We start from the raw sequence: 23,005 nt of genomic DNA on the forward strand, positions 1-23,005 counted from the left end.
TTCCTCAACCCTACCGGAGTAGCTTCGCCTATACCATTCTCAACCCTACCGGGGCCGCTTTGCCAACTCACAAGTCCACGGCCTCAGATCCGCTTCCTCGCACCCTCATCCAACCTACCAGAGCAGCTTCTGACGCCCCATCCACGGCCGCAGATGTGCATCGTCGACACCACCCTTAACCCAACCACCGGAGCAGCTTCTGACGCCCCATCCATGGCCGTAGATCCGCATCATCGACACCATCCTTAACCCAACCACCGGAGCAGCTTCGCCTACGCCCTCGTCCATGGCCATAGATCCGCTTCGCCCACACCGTAGTCCACCCTACCGGAGCCGCTCCACAAACACCCTACTCGACGGTTCTAGATCTCCTTACCGGACCCCGACAGCCAGCGCAGCGTCATCACCCTCGATGTTTCTAACCTGATTCCCACAGTCTGGAGAGATGCCAAGCACCCGCCACGGCCTAGGTACTTGTCACCTTTAAACCCGTCCAGCATCACCTGCCCGATGTACTTCAAATATACTAACCGGTCGCTGTTACCTATTATGCAGCTGGCAAAAACTACAAGGATGATGTTTCTTCTGGATCTAACAGCTGGGCCAACCAAGATCCTAGACTGAGGCATTGCTATGATCTTGTAAGTGTGTCTCTCTCTCTTGTATTGTTCTGTGCCTGCCAGCGTGCTTTGCTAGGATTTTCGACCAGTAATCCCTTTGTGGAGACAATGGTTTCTACTACTGGCTGCTAAATTAGATATGTAGATGTCATACATGATACTACCTCGTACCTCCGTTCCTAAATATAAGTATTTATAGAGATTCCACTATAGGCTACATACGGAGCAAAATGAGTGAATCTACACTCGAAAATGCATCTATAAACATCTGTATGTGGTCCATACTGGAATCTCTACAAAGACATATATTTAGGAACAGGGGCAGTACATTACACAAAATCGTAGGTGGCATGTAGGATTGCCAGTGCACTACATTAGGCTCCCTTAGAGTGCCTGCTAGTCCAGCATACAGAGTCATGGCTAGTTTATGGTATGCACACAATCGTTAATTGGTGGTTTAAATATGCGCAAGGGATATGCAATGTAGTATCATCTAGAGATGTCTGAAATTAGCCGTGTCAACTTGCAGATAGGGTTACACAATGAAAAAGTACAAGATGTATGTGGCAATTTCATGGAACATCGCAAAAAAAGGAGAGGCAGCAGTGAGCCTATACAGTGTGCTATGGTACGTCACTCCTCCATTGCAATCATCGTGACATGTTATTTGTATGCCAGTTCTATTAGCCAAGTTTCTTAGGGACAGTTATTACGAGTTATCCTAAGAAAATAAGCACCTGTGAATATAAGCTCCATGTAATAAGCCAACCAGTTCTTTTCATTACGTTTTCAGCTTATCTTTGGTATGATCAGTGGAAAGTCTAGATTGCATTATATTTTTTTCATTTTGCTGCCCATATGGAAATCAATTTGACTTGTAAAGATCACAAATTGAACCCAATGCAGTAATTAATATGATAGGAAAACATACCATCACTATTTTCTCAAAATGCAAATACAAAGATACCATCTACTTGGAACAATCTACTTTGGTCAATGTTTTCCATAGAGATCCCATTGCCTAATTTAAACGAAGAACGCATGACCCACATTTAAATGAAGAACAATTATTTATTGAAATTCGATGGTCCAAGTGGCTAGTTATTATCATATAGCAGCACCACCTGAAAGCATCATATAGCAGCACCAGCAGCTCATAGCAACTCATCATACAGCAGCAGCAGTCTGCAATTCATCATATACCAGCAGCAGCTCGTAGCAATTCATCATATAGCAGTAGCAGGAGCAGCTCATAGCAATTCATCGTATAGCAGCAGCAGGAGCAGCTTGTAGCAACTCATCATATAGCATCAGCAGGAGCAGCTTGTAGCAACTCATCATATAGCAACAGCAGCAGCTCATAGAAATTCATCATATATCAGCAGCAACTCATAGCAACTCATCATACAGCAGCAGCAGCTCATAGCAATTCATCATATAGCAGCAGCAGGAGCAGCTCATAGCAATGCATCATATAGCAGCAGCAGAAGCAACTCATAGCAATTCATCGTATAGTGGATCAGAATGAAAATTTGGCAAAAAATCAGAGGAGATCCTCACCTTGTTGGATGAGCTCATCCTTCAACAGCACCTCAAGGCCATGGCCTGGGAGGAGGGGAGGGGGAATAAGGTACCTTCTGCCGCAGTGTGGCATCAGCCGTAGTTGTGCAGCGCCCGCCGGAGTAGTGCGTTGGACGAACCACAGTGGAGCAGCTGCTGGAGACCATGAGAATGAGGGGCGGCGCCAAAGGGAGGAGAAGCCAGGGAGATTTGCCCCTACCCACCGGCCATGTAGCCTAGCTGGACATAGCATCATCGAGGACAAGGCCAGATGGGACCAGTGGCGCGGCTCGCTGGATGAACCCTAGTGCTGCAGGCAGGGGATCGAGGTAGAGGGAAAGGGGAGAGGAGATGCAAGCGGGCGGGGCAATGAATGCTTGCATGTTTGTTTTTACTTGAGGGTCAGGTGTGACACGGGCGTCAACAGTTTCATTTTGAGTGTAATATAGGCAGACAACAGAATCATTTCACTATTCCCCTTCCCTTCAATTTTTAGTGAGGTTCTACCCGAAACACCCCCCTCCATAACTCAAAAATGACTTCTTTACATCTTTTATGGCTTATTTTGACAATATGCCCTGAAAAGGCGGAATCGAACTGGCCCTTAACCTGCAATTCAATTGTGTGTGCAATGATGAATCACTCCTGCCTGCTATCTGTACATTTAGGCATCATCATACATGGCATAACCTAATACGTGTGCATTCCATTGTAGAATCTGGAATATGCAATGTTTATATTAGTTCATATGTTGCACATGATGTTTAAAAGCCCCTTAAATCTGGTCAGTCAAGTGATGGTCTTTAAGCCTCCTTCTTTGCTTCTTTTCTTGATATGTAAGATTTGCTCAAACATCTGTTCAATTGCTTGTTTGCATCAGCCAGCCATACTAGGACTGTTTGCTTTGATTACTTGCTGTTCTTGACCTAACACTCTAACAGAGCTTGTCAATGATTTAAACACTAAGGGCTGCTGTAGTGGGGCCTTGTCTAACTCATAGGTGACATAAAGGTTTGGCTGTACACTACAGTAGGCTCTCCAAGAGTACCTAGAGATCCAGTTCGAAGGTATGCCTAGTTTTTACATAGTGCAGACATAGTAAATGCTCATTTCATTGTGTGCAAGTGCAAGAGATGCGGCATGTTTCATTATGTGGTGTTGTTTTGTTATAATCTCATCATTTTGTGTTCACAGACTGGAAAGTATGCATATTTATCTTCCAAGGAGACGAGTAACTAGTTTGTGTCACCTTGCAGAGGGGGTGCAATGAAGATAAGATTGAGGAAGTACAAGATGTTAGGAAGGAGCCTTGCAAGAGAAGTAGGAGCTGCACTGAGCCTCTTCAACCTGCTAAGGTAAGTCACTGTATGCAACTCAACAGTTCAATTCCTTGTTTGTTTCAGGCATAGTTAATTTTCTCTTTTCAATTGCTTTATTTTTCCTCGGTTAATGAGATGCCCAAATAATCATGCCTGATGTTCGGTACTTGTATCACTATTAGTTGACATAATTAAAGGCCTTACCATTTAATTACTCTGCCGAAGTGTGCCTGAAGCTTTGAAGTCTATTAACCAACTATTATTGCATGAGGCTCACAATCTAGTTTATACTACGCTAATGATTGCATAGTTTTGCCTGCTGTAGTATGTTTGTATGAAACCCTCTGCTGTTCATTATGCTCCCTAAGACTTTAATTGAGGCACAGAATGGCCAACTGCTTGCTTACTTATACGCAACATGCTGTCTAAATTTGTAACTTGTCTCTGTTTTCGATTGGGCCCCAACATCATGCTCCTCTGGTGAGCTAAGAGGGATTTCTGTATGCAGGCTGCACAGACTATCTTTTTTATAATTTTTAAAATATCACCTGCTTATGCTTCATGACGTGTAACATTTTTTAAGGGCCAATTCCAGTTCTGCCCCTAACTCGAACCCACTACTCAGTTTTGCCCCTAATTTTCAGGTATCCTCAGTTTTGCCCCTCCGCCGTTAGTGTCACTTATAGAAATGCCCTTTTGCGTCGTTACCGTCCGGTCAAAGTACTTTGACCATCCAGAAAAAAATAGCAAAAAAAATATGAAATTTGGTGGGATCGAAGATAGTCATGTCCGCAAGGCGCGTGCACATTTTTTGTGTTGGTTGGACACTCCGGGAGCTCATGTCAAAGGAAAACAAAAATAATTTATGCCTATGAACAGTAAATTCGAAAAAAATAGCAAAAAAGTTCAAAAAAATTGAATTTATTTGGCGTCAAAGAGGCTTGAGTGCACAAGGTGCTTGCAAGTTTTGGTGATCAAATGACATACGAGGCGCTCTAGAGAAAAAAACAAAATAGTGCATTTTTCAAAGTTTTTTTGAGCTAAAATTTGTTTTTTTCTCCACGAGCTCCTACGATGTCCAAACACAACAAAAACGTGCACACATCTTGCGCACATGAATATCTTCAGTCCCATGAAATTTCATATTTTTTTGATTTCTTTCTATTTTTTTAATTTACTGCTCGCATGCGTACAAAATTTATGTTTTCCTATGACACGAGCTCCCGGAGTGTCCGAACGGTATGAAAATGTGCACGCGCCTTGCGGACATGACTATCTTCGATCCCACCAAATTTCATATTTTTTTGATTTTTTTGCTATTTTTTCAGGACGGTCAAAGACCTTTGACCGGACGGTAACGGCAGAGAAGGGCATTTCTATAAGTGAAACTAATGGCGGAGGGGCAAAACTGAGCATACCTAAAAATTAGAGGCAAAACTGAGTAGTGGGTCCGAGTTAAGGGCATAGATGTAAATGTCCCTTTTTTTTAAAGTGAGGTGTAACATTATTGTTAGTCCTGTTTTGCCATGTAGTACAAAATAGTGTCTTGTTCGCTTCACTGTTGTAACTATATTTTTGCCCTAGTCATGTGTACTTACAGAAACATTTCAAGATGAAGTGACATCAACACAAAGATCTGCGAGCAGTGCGGCATGGCCGTTACTGAATGATTATGGATTGGAATTGGAATGTGCCGATGTTCTCGAGCATCAACTAGAGGTGGCAAGAAAACATGTACATGATTGTCAATGTATAATCAACAAGTTGAGACTGGACATGTAGGTATTAGATGCAGGAGTCAAAAAATGAAACAAGACACTGAGGTAACCATGAAGGAATTGGAGATTTTGCAGACTGAAATTTGTGCTATCTGAATCCGGCCAATCCTATTTTCTGAAGAGATTATAGTTCAAATGGAGTTAAGTTGATGCGCGTCCATGATGTATGAGCTGTATTTGCCCAGTGTATGTAATTTGCTGTTTGTGTATGCTTTATTATCACCTGTGCCGAAGCATAATGCCCAGTGGGTATAATCGGCTGCAATTTCTTTATTGTATAGTGTAGGATTATTCTACCTTTCTATGCCTTGATCTCTTTGTTGTAATAGTGTAGGATTTTTAGAGGTGATAGTATTGAGTAGGATAATTCTTTGAATATGCTATATCGTTCAAACGGGGGCCAATTTGCCCGACCATGGCCCTTCACGGGCCGTCAGATCCATGGGCCTTCTATGTCTCGTAGGATCCATGGGCCTTCTATGTCTCGTAGGATCCATGGGCCTTCTACGTCTTGTAGGATCCATGGGCCTTCTACGTCTCGTAGGATCCATGGGCCTTGTACGTCTCTTAGGATCCATGGGTCGCCGGCTCATTTATGGGTCTTGTACAGGCCTTTAATGGCCGTAGACGGGCCTTTAATGGAAATCATACGTTTTATGGGCTGACCATAACGGGCCGTTAATAGGCCGTATTTGGTGATGCTATGAAAATGGCCCAACAGACTAACGGTCTACAAACGGGCCGACTGTAAGGACGGGCTGAATTTGGCCCACAAGCAGAAAATGACAGTAAAGGGCCGTAAGTAACCGAATACTGCAAATGAGCCCAAGAATAAATGGTCCCTCAGAAGGCCGAAAGTTAACTTGGGCTGGAAACGGCCCAACGGAATAACAGGCCATTAATGGGTATAAAGTGATACACTGTTCATTACGGGCCAGTTTCACCACGGGCCGTTAATGGGTGTAAAGTAATACACTGTTCATTACGGGCCAGTTTCAGCACGGGCCGCTAATGGGCCAAGAGTTACAAAGGGCCTCATATGGGCCGAAAAGACGTCATGGGCTATACATGGGCCAGAAGTGAAAACGGGCTGGAATCATATTGGACGGCCCAAATGATGCTACTGGGCCTAATTCGGATAGGGCGTAACGGGCCTTGGGTTAGCGGGCTGTAAATGGGCTATATGCGAACAGGCCGTTAACAGGCTTTCCATGGGCCGGCCCGCCAGCTTTTGACCAAATCAAACGGGCCGGCCTTTTCATAGGAATGGGCCACTGTTGGGCCGTGCCACGTGTCGACGTATCATAGGCGCCTTCTGTCCAGTGAGTGGATGACATCTGTCCCAACGATGAGCCAACACGTGTTTCCTCTAGCCAATGATGATTTTACGTGTGGAAAATCCCCATTGGTCGGGGCTGTTAACGGGTTATAGGATCCAAAACCCGACCCGATAGCTTAACGGCGTTCCGTTACGGTGGATGTCACGTGTCGGTCACCCTTGACGAAAGCACTTCTGTGACGCACGATTTATTGTCATGGAAGTGGACACTTCCGTGATGATAATTTTGGTAATGTCATGGAACACTTCTACAACAACACAGGTATGACTATCTTGATTCTGTCATAAATTTGTCATGGATGTACATGCATGACAAAAAAGCGACCTACTGTGACAAACACGTGATCATCACGGAAGTGTATTTTTTTTGTAGTGTAACCTCGTTCCACTGTAAACCTCTCCACCTCCTGTGTGCCACTGTGGCAGCCCCTTTTTCCTATAAAAGGAGGCCCGAGGCGACCAGGAGAAGGATTCGGCTCTTTCGAACCACACGCTGACCACAGCTAGTTCGAGAGCTCAAGAACTCTCAGAAATACACCCACCAAAGCAGGACTAGGGTTTTACGCATCCTCGCAGCCCGAACCTGGGTAAACGACCTTTGTGCTGTCTACTAGCCCTGCTCTCCTCGCAACCCTGCGCCCGGGCAACTGTAGTAGGGATTCTTGTGATCCCATAGGTGTCGTTCCACACCGACAGTGCACAAGAAGTACATAATTAACACATGAAAGAATTCATAATGTGGCTTGGTTTAATGATACTTGATACTTGTTACAGGTGTAATTCTGATTGGAATTAGAAAAAAGGCTTCGGGGGTTTCTTCTATCTACTGGAATCAAGAAACCATTATTCTTTCTGAGAGCAGCAATACTAATTCTCCAACATTGTTAGTATGGACGAAAATGCCAAGAGCACACTGACAAGTCAACGCATAATGCAGAACTACGCTACAGCCCATACAACTCGATTTCATCTATCTGAGAGAGAGAGATTGTTTTGTCATTTCATACGACTAATTTGACATTAAACTGATGTCAGTGTGCTCGTCAAGTGATGCGTCGATACTAGATTTACGACATAATCAAAATGTCAAAATAGACCAAGCTTTATCACAGTGGAATGCAATGCCTTGCTACAACGCCTCTCATCAATTGGTATATGCAATTACTTAGGGTTAAATCCAACTGTCTAGTCGTCGGCAGTTACGAAGGAGCTATGGGCTACTATCTTTATCCCTTATCTTGTGACTGATGATACCGGTGAGGAAAATACTTTGGAGCAACTTAACTTGGAACAGGAAATGTTGTCATGCAAAACAAAGTGTTTTTTGTCTATTTATTGGAATCAGAAATTGAATTCTAGTTTTACAAATATATGCTAAAAAAAGATTCATTCCAGTGGTCTAAAAAAGATTCAGAAATTGAATTCTAGTTTTACAAATACAAGTTGAGTATTTAGGGCATGTTGTCTAAAAAAAGATTCATTCCAGTGGTCAGATGCTCAAATTGAGGCCTTCACAACATTGAAGAATTGTCTGGTCACTGCTCTTGTTATGGCTTTGCCTTATTTGACCCTACCATTTACTTTTTAAATAGATGCATCAGGTCAAGGTATTGGTTCTGTCCTCATGCAACAACGCAGACCAATTGCCAAAACAGGGAATGGTGTCAAAGAAATAATCAAGTGGTTAGAACAGGATTCTTACCAATTAAAACTGAATGTAGATGCATCATATGATAGTTAAGAAGGACATGAGTCGACGGGTGGTGTTTTAAGAGATCAGTATGGCAACTCTGTGTCAATTCAGTAAATTGCCATTATATTGCACATGCATCATCTGCCTGCTTGATGGAGTTTTAGCTATACTAGTGGTTTTTTTCTTCTGTCTATCCGAAACAGAAAATGAATCAAATTCTAAAATCACCATCCAACAAGAAAATCTATGCTAGATCCCTACAATCCTACATGTACGCAAACATTATGGAGGGGCCAGTACATGAGTAGAAATACCTCATCAATACTTTAAGAAAATGATTCAGATTCAAAAACTACCATTCATTATGCAAGAAATTATATGCTAGATCCTTTCAACTAGCACACCCATATGAATTTTATTCTCATGTACTTAACAAGAAAAACCCCAATGCCATGAAAAAATAGAGTACATGAAGGAAAAATAAATCTCAAAAAACCAGAGTAGTACCTCCGACAGCTCGTCGATGACATCCTTGTCGAAGTCGCTGCCCTTCCTGGGATCCACAGCCATCTCGAACTCTATCTCGCCCACAGTGCCCCCCCTCTCGTAGAACTCCTCCTCGATTCTCTCATGGAGGCTCGCCGTCTCCTCGTCCAGATCTTCCCCCACCTTCTCGTGCACATGCTCTATGACTAGTAGCTCGACGGCTGGGATGGCAGCGGGAGGAGGCACAGCAGTTGCTGCACCGCCAGCCGTCGCCGCTACGGCGGACTCAGCCGCTGCAACCGTGGCGGCAACCACGGCAGCAGACTGCTCTCCACCGATGGTTGCCTCCGGCTCGTCGGCCGCATCTTCACGGCCGCACTTCATCGGCGGTCAACGAGACAAGGAGGAGGAGTGGATTACTGAGGAAGCCAAGAGGGTTTGGGAGAGGATGAGGTGGTATGGCTGGAGTGGGAGAGGACGAGGGTTTTCTGCCCGAATTGGGGAAGAAAATGAATGTGGCTGCCTCTTGGAGTTACCGAGGGGTCGAGGGGGGTGATTTGTCTCACCTACCAGGGCCTTCCACAGTGTGAACGTGTGGGGTTTGCCCCGTGCCGTGCACCCCGCGTGCGCTTTGCCCCGCGCCGCCCTTCAAACTGCTGACACATGGACACCAGCAGTGGTTACACATGATAGGTATGGTAAATGAATTTCTTAAATATGAGGGCACGTAATTTGTATGAAAATGCATCATCAGCCCAGCGGTAACACCCTTCCCATCACAAACTAATGCCCTAGGTTCGAAACTCCGTCGGGCAGTTTGGTTGGGCCTCTTTTTTGCGTATGGGGTTTTTACATGTGGATCCCACATGTCATTCACACACACAGAGAACACATACAAACAAACTTGCCGGACATGATGTAAATGGACCCAAAAAATTTCTACTTCTTTGATTCAAAACATGAGAAGGAAGCATGACTAGTTTGGTAAGGTTGTCGGCATTTGTATGGATTTTCTAATATGATTAAATGCTTAAAATACTTCTTGGAGGTGATGCGAGAAGAGCACGTTGTCGATCCTTCACCAGCGGCCGTTCCTGTAGGCAGTAAGGGTCTGTGTGGAAGGACGGGTTTTTCTCGACTTGCTTCAAATGGACCTATATTCTTTCTTCACCCTTATACCAACATGAGAAGCATCCATGACTAGTTCCATTGATTTTCGACGTTTTTATTAATTTTCTAGGGTTATCACGACGATAAAACCATAAAATATTTCCCACCAGCGCCACCCTTCCCTCCGATCACTCTGACCAGCATGTAATTAACTTAGCATCAAGGCCATGAAAACAGGAATCAGAACCGTATTAGATTTTGATCCCACACATGCAAAACAGATAACACACAGACTGCAGGTACTACGATTATCAGATTTAACTTGTAATGCATAACAACTTCTGGTATTCAAATACATCATGTGAAATACTGAGACAACTAGACATGCAAAAAAGCTTGTGATGTTGAGGTTGAGCAAGGGACTTTTATTGTGAGGCGCAGCATCTTCAGCAACCTATCCATGATTCCACCTGTAGCATATAAGTAACTGAAAGTTTCAGATTGAATACAGTTGGTATTGGAAAAATGACAGTACGGTAATTTGAAGATGCCAAGGAAATTTGTCACAACAACTGTAGGAGGATACAAATTTGAATACAAAGTTCATAGAAGTCAATGTTGAATTAATAAGACCTTTGCAAGATGCAAAATCACTGCTGTGATGAGAGTAAACAGCATGTAGGCCATATCACATGCAAGAAGCACTTACAGGAAGTGAAGCAAAAGGTTGTACAGCACGGCAACATGAGTAAGCCAACATCCCTACAAAAATTATTTCACTGCTTGTGTCTATTTTTTTTGCTAAATCATTAGGAAGCCCTAAATATTTGGATGCAAGATCACCGACAGGGCACTATTGAAATATTTCAGTGTCTACATCTCTGTACTGAAAGTGCATTACTGAAATATTTCAGTGGCTACATGTGTGTACTGAAACATCACCACTGAAATATTTCAGTTGCTACATGCGTGTACTGAAACAGCACCACTGAAAAATTTCATTTCGTACGTGCGTGTACTGAAAGTGAACCGCTGAAATATTTCAGTGGGTACGTGCGTGTATTGAAAGTGCACCACCGAAATATTTCAGAGGCTACGTGCTTGTACTGAAACAGCACCACCGAAATATTTCAGTGGTTACGCGCGTGTACTGAAACTGCTACACCGAAATATTTCAGGGGTTGCGTGCGTGTACTGAAACTGAAGTATTGAAATATTTCAGTGTCTACCCGTGTGTACTAAAATTGCATTGCACTACTGAAATTTTTTAGTGTGTACCCGTGTGTACTACAATTGCACTACACAAATATTTCAGTGTGAACCGGTCAGTACTGAAATATTTCAATGCCTACAACTATCTACTAAACTTGCAGTATTGAAATATTTTAGTGTCAACCCAGAGTCTATCACTCTAAACTGTGTACTGAACTTGTCTGGAGGCACTTCTTGCAGCCAAAATATTGCAAATTCAATTTACACAGATTGCATCACGTAATTTGAACACAATTCTTGAGGTGACAGACAAAATTTCCTATCATGGATACCACTCCAGCACATCAAAACATGGCAAGTAAACATAGCAATGCTATATGCCTAGACTCATTCCAGCCTCGTCGATCAAACTAAGCTGCCATCCAGAGACTACGGATTCAAGTACACAGGTAGCAAGAACATATTACAGAGAATCAAATTAAGCAAGTGGCAAGTAATGATGAATGAAATTCAGCAATCTTACCCTAAACATAGCTACAGCCGCCGTTCAGACAAGGAGAGCGCGAGGGAAGCGTGGAGAACGGTGCGGAAGCGATGCCGCGACCACTGTCCTCCTCCTCTTGCGCTTCGGAGTCATCTCCGACTCGGTTGGAGGCTCCACAATCTGCAACGGCACCTCGTGCACCGTGGGTTCCTGATCCAGTGGATGCTCTACCCTGGATCTGAACGCCCACCACCTATGCCTGGTCCACGGGATGGAAGAATCGGCCGGCTCCATCGCCCAGAGGAGGATCTCGACCTTGTGCATCGGTTGTGCGGGTGGGGGCGGGTGGGGGGGAAGCTTTGCCCTCTTCCTCCTTGTCATTTGCTTCAAAGTGGCCATTGCCGTCCAGTTCATCTGCAATATGTTGTGAAACCAAGAACGGATCTCCGTCAACCTGGCCATCTTGACCTGGTCGCCGCCGGCGATCTCCATGAAGTCGGCGTTCTCACCGCCGGCGATCTCCACGAAGTCGGCGTTCTCGCCGCCGCCGATGTGCTCGATCTGCTGCTCCATGGAGGATCTTGCGTGGATGGAAGAGGGGGGTGGATGTGGAAGATAAGAAGAGCAAAGTTGCGGCCGCAAGAAGGAGGAGAAGGCTAGGAGATGGCCGCGGTTGCAATGGTGATGGAAGAAGGGAAGGAGCACGGCGGCGGCTTTGCATTGGAGGAGAGGGGCAGCGGTTTTGCATTGGAGGAGAGGGGCGGCGTTTTTGCATTGGACGAGAGGGCCCCACCTTGTCATATATTTCCTAGGACTAAAATGCCCCTAGACTAATAGTACTTTCAAGTACTTTCATCCGTGTACTTTCGAGTACTATGTATGTATGCGCCGTTAGATCGAGATAAATCGAATGGCTCCAAAAAATGCCAACTACTGTAAAAGTAGTTATATTTAATTTGGAGTAACACAATGTGCTTCAGGCGTGCTTCTCCGGCCAGAAACTCCAGTCCATGTTCAGTCACGACGGCCTCGGCCCTCGGTGCCGCTGCCTTCTCGCCCTCAGGGTCAGATGGATACGCCTCCCTTCGCGCGCTTCCCCGCCGTTCCACCCGCCCGCCATCGCGCCACTCATGCCGCGAGCGCGCACGGTGAGCCCACCTACCGCGGCGTACGGAAGAGCGCGCGCCACACCAAGCCCCACCCCCGGTGCCGCCGCGCGGCCGTTCGGTGCGCCTGCGCCCTTGATGTGTTCGGGGAAATGCCACGCCGGAGAACCTGCGCCGGGTCTATGCAGGATCCACGCGCGGGTGCCCTTGCCGCAGGCATCAACGTCGGCACTCTCGGCAGTCTCCACCCGAGCATCTTCTCAAATGATTGACCGGCTCATCGCGTCCACGGGGCTCCCCTGGCCCTGGCCCTGACGACCCATGCCCATTTCAGCTCCGAGCTGGTCGACCCACAGGTAAGGTAAAAAATGCCGCTGGTGATTTGGCATCACATGTTGCCTCCCTGGCCAAATTCAACAACTGAATGTGTTGTCTGGTTATGGTTTCCTACTACGTTGGGAATTTGGAAAAATATCCTACACAGCATAGCACTTTGTAAATTCCTTGGAATAGACGCCTCTGCTTTGTCTTAGATTGGAGGAATCTTTGTTTCCCCCCTCCGACTGCTGTGGGAGATTTTACATAGTTTCGGCAGTGCCAAAATATGTCGATAGATACAAGGTTGTACATACGTATCAGAAATAATCAAGCATCTCAACGAGGATCTAGTTTAAGCCTGGCGATATAAATGATGCTTTGTCCTGTACTGCCTGTACCATTTATTCAATAAAATATGCGTCGTACAATGTCTTAGGCGTGGTTTGGTCCAATACATATTCAAGCCTGCTAGGTCCAATGCATATTCCTGCTTTTGCTCTTGCTGTTGTTGTGATGCCTTAGGTGTGCCGCGAGAGATGTCAGGGTTGCTTGGCACGGTTGTTGACGCAGCAATAGGATGGCTGGTGGAAAGCATCCTTGGGAGCTTCTTCACTGGACAGATGGAAGCATGGACTCATGAAATCGGGCTTGCTGAAGATGTGGAGAAGCTCAAATTTGAGATGAGGTACGTGGAGATGGTTCTTGCTGCTGCCAGGGGAAGGAGGATTGACAACATGCCTCTGGCCCAGTCACTGGCTGATCTCAAAGAACTACTTTATGACTCAGAGGACGTGATGGATGAGCTCGACTATTACCGACTCCAGCAACAGATCGAAAAAGGTGATTCACTCGCCTCTCTTCTTCCATTTTTATTGCTTTCAGTTTCTTTTATATAGGCGTAATATGTAACCAAGAGCAGCTGAATATCGTAGTCACCACCACTCAGATTATCTCTTGCTTAATTTTGATTTTTTTAATGATTCAGCTTTTGTTACTTTTATTAATTATCAGTACTTACACGATGATATTTGCTTTTACTTAAGTGGCTTTCGTTTGCTTGTCCCCAAATAACTGAGTGTTCTCTTATGCAGGGAAAGGTTGTAGTGCTCCTACTGGCACTAAGCCTGAGGAAAGCTATGTGTCCTCATCCCCTCTATCTTCTGTTGTTAAATTAGTACGCAGCACCACAAGCCAAATAACTGATTGGATCTCACGCGGCAGAAAAAGGAAACGTGAAGAGGAGGGGCCAGCTCATTGTAACATGCTGCCTTTTGAGATGAAAGATAGCATTTCTAAGAGGATCAATGTAATAGTGAATCTTCTACGCAGTAATGGCAATTCTGTGCAGGGGGCTCTTCAGCTTGAGATCTTGCGCCCCATTGCAACATCAAGTAAGTGTCAGAATATTTCAAGGAATACTTGCATGACAACTTCTCTTTCAACTGAATGTCAGATGTACGGAAGGGATGCAGAAAGGGATGAGATAATAGCTCAGTTGATAAAGGGGGGATCTAGTGATCTGAATGTTTTTCCAGTGGTTGGCATTGGTGGTATTGGGAAGACGACGCTTGCTAGATATGTATACCATGATAAAAGAATTAAAGATCATTTTGATTTGCAAATGTGGGTCTGTGTATCCACTAACTTCGATATAGTGGGGCTAACAATTCAGATCCTAGAGCATGTATGTGAAGATAGACCGTATGAGAAAAAAAGCAGCTTGAATAAATTGCAGGAGATCCTTTTGGAAAATATTAGAAACAAAAGATTTCTGCTTGTATTGGATGATATGTGGGAAGACAAGGACAGGAGTGGATGGATTAAACTCTTGGCTCCATTGAAAAGTAACCAAGCAAACGGTTGCATGGTACTAGCAACAACTAGAACAAAATCAGTGGCAAAAATGATAGGAACTATGGGTGAAATCACATTGAGTGGTCTGGATGAAAAGGAGTTTTGGCTGTTCTTCAAGGCATGTGCATTTCGCAATGTCAACTGCAGGCACCATCCTAGTTTACAATTTATTGGGAAACAAATTGCTAAAGTGCTAAAAGGCTGCCCACTAGCTGCACGAAGTGTTGGTGCACTTCTGAGCACAGATGTTAGCTATCAGCACTGGACGGCAGTTCGGGACAAATGGAAATCTCTTCAAGAATATGATGATGATATTTTACCCATCTTGAAGCTCAGTTATGATCATCTACCAGTTCACCTTCAGCGCTGTTTCTCATATTGCTCTCTGTTTCCAGAGGACTACCAATTTAATGGGAAAGAATTGGTCCATGCTTGGATATCACAAAATTTTGTGCAGCGCAAAGATCCTACCATAAGATTGGAGGAAACAGGGCACGCATATTTGGAAAGATTAGTGGATTTGGGCTTCTTCCAAAAGGATGGCTCACACTATATTATGCATGACCTAATGCACGTACTGGCTGGGACAGTTTCAGCAAATGAGTGTGCTACTATTGATGGATTGAAATCTGAATCAATTCAAGCAACTGTTCGGCATTTGTCTATCATAACTACTAATTTTGAGGAAGATGAACATGGCAACAATTCTAGCGAGAAGTTTGACAAAATACTTCAGAAGGTTAGTTCTTGGCACAAATTGAGGACCTTGATGTTGTTTGGGCAAAGCAGCATACATTTATTAGGGTCCTTGCGTACTTTTTGCAAGAGGGCTAAATGTTTAAGGTTCCTAAGTGTGTCAGGTGTTGACATCGGCTCTACAAACAGCTTGTTAAATCTGTTCCATCTTCGTTATATAATGGCATACGAAGTCAACAACCCTGCATTTCGTCAAGCTTTGACAAGTTGTTATCACCTTCAAGTACTGGATGTGGGCATTTCAGGCTATCTTGATGTACCTGCTGATATGAATAATCTTGTTAATCTGCGCCATCTTATTGCTCATGAGAAAGTGCACCATGCAATAGATTGTGTCGGCAACATGACCTCTCTCCAGGAGTTAAAATTCAAGGTTCAAAATGTTGGCAGTTTTCAGATAGGACAACTTCAGTCCATGAATAAGCTTGTATTACTTGGAATTTCTCAACTTGAAAATGCGAAGACTAAAGAAGAGGCAAGGGGGGCCAGGCTGATAGACAAAGAGTATCTAGATAAATTGTCGTTATCATGGGAGAATAGTAGCATGAATCTTCAACCTGAGGCTGCGAAAGATGTGCTTGATGGTCTTCAACCACATCAAAACCTCAAAAATCTAGAAATAACTGGATATGGTGGTGTTACCTCCCCAACCTGGCTTTCCAGTACTTTCTCAGTTACCTCACTGCAGATACTTCATCTAGAGAATTGCAGGGAATGGAAAATTCTTCGATCTATTGAAATGCCTTCCCTTAGGAAACTAACATTGATCAGGATGTTGAATATAATGGAAATCTCAGTTCCTTCTTTGGAAGAGTTGATCTTGATTGAGATGCCAAAATTGGAAAAATGTATCGGTTCTTATGGAATGGAATTGACCTCCCATCTAAGGGTTTTGATGATCAAGAATTGCCCTCAACTGAATGAGTTCACTCTTTTCAAGAGTTACTCTTCTTTCGAAGCTGAGCAGAAGTCATGGTTTCCGTCTCTCAGCAAACTCTCCATCGGGCAGTGTCCTCATATAATGAAGTAAATTTTTTCTCTCCAATTTTTCTTGTTCAAGACATTTGCAAATTCTTGCACACTTACATTGATAAATGATGTTGCAGCAACTGGGAAATCCTTCCACTAAGAGAAATGGAGGCGCTAAAGGAGTTGGAGTTGATGGACCTGCATGTTGTCAGAGTGTCAGTTCCTTCTCTGGAGAAGTTGGTGTTGGCTAAAATGCCAAGCCTGGAATTTTGCAGCAGTCTAACGACTTTTCCACCTCTGCAATTTTTACCTTCCCAAGGAGATCCAAAGGAGTGGTCATCTAACCTCCGTAGACTCACCATCCACAATTGCCCTCGTTTGATTGTGCCGCATCCTCTTCCGCCTTCTGCTCTAATTTCTGAGTTGTCCATCAGGGAGGTTTCTAAACTTCCAACAATGAGGATAAACTGGAGACGTTTCACTATCGAATCTAATCAGTTGTGTGTTCTGGATGATAGCATCTTGGCATTTGATAATCTTAGGGGCATAACATCATTGGAAATAAAAAATTGTCAAAATCTGGTCTCTCTTTCAAGTGAATTCAACCAGTTATTCGCTTTAGAGCATTTAAGTATACACGACTGCCATATTTTTACCAAGTCAAACATCATGTCAGAGATTGCCCAGGAAAACAGCACACCTGCATGCAGCCTTGTCCTCCCATCTCTCAAATCTGTCAATATTAAATCATGTGGAGTAACAGGGAGGTGGCTAACACAAATGGTTTCACATTCGAAGTCCCTTGAGAACTTGCAATTAAGGAACTGTCCACAGATAAAGTTTCTATCAATCGGTCAACCTAGAGAAGCGGAAGGAACCAGCAGTTTGGCTTATGCAGTGATGACTTCAGCCCAAGATGAACAGGAACTAAAACTGCCATATAATCTCGTATGTTCTCTCAAGAAATTATGGATTAAGGAAAGCTGGGATCTGGAGTTCTGTGGGGGTAAGAGAGACTTCGCAGGATTCACCTCTCTTACGGAGCTAGTCCTTCAAGGTTGCCCCAAGCTGGTCTCATCGTTGGTGGGTGAAACAAAAGATGATGGTGCCATGGAAGTTGGATTACTCCCACCATCACTTGAAGACCTTAGTATCACTTCTCTCCCAGAAAACTTGCATTCCTTCACTCCTCAAGGCCTTCTCCACCTCAAAAAGTTAAGTCTACGTGATGGCCCATGTTTGAAGTCTGTCCAGCTGCATTCCTGTACGGCCCTAAAGCAGCTGGAAATCACGGGGCGTGTCGGGCTGGCTGTACTGGAGGGCTTCCAGTTTCTCAGCTCCCTTCGAAGCTTGGCGATGGAGATGAATCCCGAGCTGTCTTGTGCATGGGTTGTCGAACTGCAGGAGCAAGAACAGTGCAGCAACCAAATTCAGCTGCTTCCTCCATCACTTGAAGAACTTTATATCTGGAATCTCACAGATAGGGTCCAGTCCCATCTTCTGTCCTGCCTTTCTGCCATGACCAGTCTAGCAATACAGAGAAGTCCAGAATTGACGTCTCTACAGCTGGGATGCTGCACGGCAGTGAAAGAGTTGGAAATTGGAGACTGCGACTTGCTTGCGTCGATCGAGGGCCTCCAGTTCTGTGTAAACCTGACATCCTTGAAAGTATTTAACTCCCCTGGCCTAGTTTCCTGGTTGAAGCTTGTGTCGCAGCAGCAAGGGGCCTCTGAGATCTGGTCTGGACTGGAAACTCTTGAGATTGATGACGCATCTGTCATTTCCATGCCCTTCTGCAAACAGCTCACATCTCTAACACACCTAGAGTTCAGTTCTCGGGGTGGTAAACAGGGAGAGAGCTTGGTGAGTTTAACAGAGGAACAAGAGAGAGCATTACAGCTTCTAACCTCCCTGCAAGAACTTCGATTGTGCATGTGCCCGAATCTCTCATTACTTCCTGCAAACTTACATAGCTTGACCTCCCTTGAGACATTATCTATCATGCATTGTACGTGCATCAGAAGTCTGCCAGACATGGGCCTCCCACCTTCACTCAGATACCTTCAGTTATCCAATTGCAGTGAGGAGTTAGGTATGCACTGCAGAATTGTAGCAACGGAGAAGCTAAGGGTCATGATTGATTGTCAGTGTGTGAGTTAATCACCATTGTTTACTTCCGAGGTACACCTTCGGAGCATTTTGCCTACAGAATTTGTTTACATGCTCACCCTCTTCTTGCTAAAGGTTATTCATCTCTCTGAAGACTGCTGCCACCTGCCGCCTGAGATGTTGTACATATCATATACCCATTTGGCTTTCCACAAGCTACTCCAGCTGCATGGTGGATGAACGCAGGAAATCATAGGTTGAAAGTGGCAAGTCCTTTTTCTTCATCTTATTCTTGTCACTCTTCTGGTTGGTGGCTGACCGTGAGCTATGCTATAGCAAGCCTTACATGGTATGTTTTGCCTTTTATCTATTTTTATCCTGATGAGCTTTGTCAATGGCTCATAGCTGCATTTGGTGATATTATTCCTTCTTGATTACTTTCAGATTGAGTGATGAAAATATCGAAATCTGTTTTCTGCTACATAACTATGCATCCCATCTTGTCCAGTACTATTAATTATTGCCTGTGCCTTTTCTGATTAGCACATATCAATGCTGTTAACTTTAGGTTCTCCTGCATGGTTTGATAAATTTTTTTTTGCTGTTAACTGAAACATCGTAGTGCACTAATGTTCTTGCTCTCAGAAAATTTATCATTCCACCCTTTCCTCTGTTAAGCATTAAATTGGCTTGTATTATATTATCTATTTGTAGTTGACTGTTAAGCATGAGATGTGATTTTAGATGTAGGAGAAACATAAAATTTACTAGTTACTACCATCTGTCTAATGATGTGATTTCACTGTGAGAAAAGGATGGCAGTTAGCACTAGGTTTGTTGCTGAAGTATTGTTATTTTGCTCTAGGTTCGTTATTCAGTAAGGATCGCTGGAACAAACCTCACATGGGATGCTTAATGTTATCATGTTACATCACGGTATTTGGAATCTTCGGTAAACCAGGATTACCTGATGAATGATGACTACACTTTAGTTTGCTGATTGCCTGGCTCTACCATTTCTGGTACGTTTTGTTTATTGTTTGATTATCATCACTCTGATTAAATGCAAGGCACAATTTTTGGGAATTTCCATTTTCTGATTCATCTGCCGTGCCTTACGTTCATTCATGTATTTGCCTGCTTTTATATACATGGTAGGCATTTATTTCAGATTTTTTCCAATTTATTATTATAGTAACAAAAGAAGTGGAGTTCAAAAATAAGTTTGCTCGTAAAATGAAAATAAAAAACTTTCCATGGCAGAAAATTGTATAAAATTGTGTGTTATGAATGTGACATCACTCCAGGGCTCATGTTAGCATCTTCATCATCCTATAAGAAGAATACCTTTTTTTAGTCTGTAGCCTGTAGCACTCATCTAATCTAAGTAGGATGGATTTAATGATGAATAACTTTGATGGCGTCAGGTGTGGATTGGAAGGTGGGCAATGTCCATGAAAAACCGAAGGAGGTACAGGAATCAGTCGGTGACGGTCTCCTACATAGTTAGTTAACATGCTCACCCTCTTTTTGCTAAAAGTATTTCATCTCTCTGCAGACTGTAGCCACCCGAGATGTTATACATATTTCTGCGCTCCCTGTTGCCAGCACATTTGTGCTCCCTGTCACCAGCACATTGTGCAAGTGCCATATACCCATCTGGCTTTCCACAAGCTACTCTAGTTGCATGGTGGATGGACCAGGGACACCATGTTGAAAGTGGCAACACTTTCTGTCTAATCAGGGGCATTATGCCCTTTCCCTCATTCTTGCGTCTTCTAGTTGCTGGCTGGCTGTGAGCTATGCTATATCAACTGGCCGTGAGCTACCATGAGGTACGTTTTTTTTCATCTCTTTTTTTGTCAGTGGCTCCATGCTGTAGTGTTTTGCGATATTATTTCTTCTTGTTTACTTTCTGATTAACTGATGAAAAGATCCAAGTATGTTTTCTGCTACCTAATTATGTCTCTCATCTTGTCCAGTTCCACTAATCCCCCTCCTGTGCTTATTCTGATCAGCACTTATCAGTGCTGTTAATTAGGTTCAACCAAAAAAATGCTGTTAACTAGAAACATCGTAATGCACTAATGCTCTCGCTCTCACAAGCAAAATTCTGTTCTATCCTTTCCTGCATTAAGCATTTTGGATCGTATTTTCTATTTGTAGCTGACTGTTCAGCATGGGATTATTTTAAAATGTAGGAGAAACATAAAAGTTATACTAGTTTCTACCATCTGTCTCATGATGCAGTTTCGCTGTGAAAAAAGGCTGGCAGTTGCACTAGGTTTGTTGCTGAAGTATTGATATTTTTCTCAGTAAAACTACACAGCAGATTGCTGGAACCAACCTGACATAGGATGCTTAATGTTATCATGCTACATCACTGCATTTGGAATCTGCGTTCAACCAAGACTGATTTACTGGTTGCCTGACTCTACCATTTCAGGTAATTCTGTTTGTTGTTTGATTATCATCAACTTCATTAACACGCGAGGCATATTTTCTGATTCATCCGCCTTACCTTAACAATGCTGTTAACTAGGCTCTCCTGCATGTTTCAATTTTAAAAAATGCTGTTAACTAGAACCACCGTAATGCACCAATGCTCTTGCTCCCACGGACAATTTATTGTTTTGTCAATTCCCCTCTGTTAAGCACTAAATTGGCCCAAATTTTCTATCTGTAGTTGACTGTTCAGCATGACATATGCTTTCAAAATGTTAGGAGAAACATAAATCTACTAGTTACTGCACCATCTGTCTCATGACGCAGTTTCACTGTGAAAAGAGGATGGCAGTTAGCACTAGGTTTGTTGCTGAATCATTGCTATTTTGCTCTAGGTTTGTTATTCAGTAAACCCCCCGCAGCAGATCACTGGAACCAACCTCACATAGATGCTTAATGTTATCATGCTACTACATCACTGCATTTGGAATCTGTGGTCAACCAGAACTGCCCATTGATTTGCTGGTTGCCTGGCTCTACCATTTCAGGTACGTTCTGTTTGTTGTTTGATTATCATCAACTTCATTAACACGTGAGGCATCTTTTCTGATTCATCCGTCATACCTTATCTTACAATTAATCATGTATTTGCTTGCTTTTACATGGTGGACATTTGTTTCAGCTTTCGGCCAAGTTATATTGCACAGTAGAAAAAATAAAGTGAAGTATTTTTTTTTTGACTATTTACTGCAAGGCAACAGCCTCACAGTCCTTTATTAATAAAAATAAAGTGAAGTTGCAAAAGAAGTTTGCTCGTAGAAATGAAAAAAAAACTATGCCATTGTAGCGACAGAATAAATTGGATGCTATGAATCTGACATTTCTCTAGGGATCCTGTTAACATCTTCATCATCTTATAAGCAGAGCGAATTAGGAGCTTATTTGACTAATAATTTACCTTGTTAGTCTGGAGCCTGCAACGCGCATCTATCCTAAGTAGGATGAATTTCACTGATGAATAACTTTGATGGTGTCAGGTGTGGATTAGCAGTTGACCATGTCCACAAAAAACTGAGGAAGGTACAGTAATTCAGTTGGTGACGATCTCCATCTCATACGGAATATGGACATCTATATATGAACCTTCCGGGAACTAAACGCTCAACCCGTGCCGTCGAACGAGTCGATAGGGGTGGATGTCCATGGTGGGGTCGTCACTGAATTTGACGTTGCTGGAGATGTTCTCGTCGAGCTCAAGGCACCTGCGTTGAGATACTAGGCCTTGTAAGAAGCTTTGGATAAAAAGATGGGAAAAGAAACCACCCTGTTTCTATAACGGGGCAACAAATATTTTGAAAGCTAAAATGCTACTATTTGTGGAACGGAAGGAGACCACACCGTAATTAAAGATGGAAAGTAGTCGAATCACGACAACACTCCGTTATAGTTGAATTTGTACTTTGATATGCGACCTTCTGTGCCGAGATTCCATTCTCAGCATCCAGAAATAAGAGATGAAACCTCCACCGAGCTCTCTCAGAGCTCAGGCACTCTCGGCCGTCGGATCGTACTGCTTGATGCATTTTCGGCCGTCGGATCGACCCGCTGGATGACCTCGGCCGTCGGATCTAGGATGAGCACTATAGGAATGAATAGTTACTCCTGTTTCGTGCCACCGCGCGTAAATAGTCTGCCCCACCGGGGGCATTTTCGTCATTTCACTCGCAGGGGTATAAAAGGGTCGGCTCCCGTGGAGGCAACCCTAGACGGCTTCCCTCCCCCTCCCGTGCGCCTCCTCTCCCCCTCTCTCTCGTTCCCCTCCCTCCCACGCGCCTCCTCTCCTCCCG

At 43.8% G+C, this 23,005-nt stretch overlaps 1 protein-coding gene across 4 annotated transcripts; it reads left to right on the forward strand.

The window, feature by feature from the left end:
* The first annotated feature begins 12,605 nt into the window (after window positions 1–12,605).
* On the forward strand, window positions 12,606–22,604 carry LOC119356506 (disease resistance protein RGA2-like). Of its 4 annotated transcripts, none has more exons than XM_037623468.1 (10): window positions 12,606–13,865; window positions 14,117–16,661; window positions 16,742–18,785; window positions 18,849–19,062; window positions 19,579–19,735; window positions 20,141–20,184; window positions 20,272–20,548; window positions 21,030–21,159; window positions 21,554–21,706; window positions 22,196–22,604. In XM_037623468.1, exons 1-3 carry the CDS (start codon window positions 13,562–13,564, stop codon window positions 18,762–18,764), a joined length of 4,872 nt encoding a protein of 1,623 aa, XP_037479365.1. In that variant the 5' UTR covers window positions 12,606–13,561; the 3' UTR covers window positions 18,765–18,785; window positions 18,849–19,062; window positions 19,579–19,735; window positions 20,141–20,184; window positions 20,272–20,548; window positions 21,030–21,159; window positions 21,554–21,706; window positions 22,196–22,604. The 4 variants fall into 4 exon arrangements, with proteins under 4 accessions (XP_037479365.1, XP_037479366.1, XP_037479367.1 ...); XM_037623469.1 differs by having other exon boundaries at window positions 18,868–19,062; XM_037623470.1 differs by having other exon boundaries at window positions 16,742–19,062; window positions 20,964–21,159.
* Window positions 22,605–23,005: the final 401 nt, after the last annotated feature.

This window comes from Triticum dicoccoides, chromosome 2A (assembly GCF_002162155.2).
Source record: "Triticum dicoccoides isolate Atlit2015 ecotype Zavitan chromosome 2A, WEW_v2.0, whole genome shotgun sequence".
In the NCBI taxonomy this organism is placed as follows: Eukaryota; Viridiplantae; Streptophyta; class Magnoliopsida; order Poales; family Poaceae; genus Triticum; species Triticum dicoccoides.

Excerpts from the sequence above, each read along its gene's own strand:
- LOC119356506 (XM_037623470.1), top strand. The coding sequence starts at position 13,562 with ATGTCAGGGTTGCTTGGCACGGTTGTTGACGCAGCAATAGGATGGCTG. Across the intron at positions 13,866-14,116 it reads CCAGCAACAGATCGAAAAAG|GGAAAGGTTGTAGTGCTCCT; the intron begins GTGATTCACTCG and ends TCTCTTATGCAG. Across the intron at positions 16,662-16,741 it reads CAGTGTCCTCATATAATGAA|CAACTGGGAAATCCTTCCAC; the intron begins GTAAATTTTTTC and ends ATGATGTTGCAG.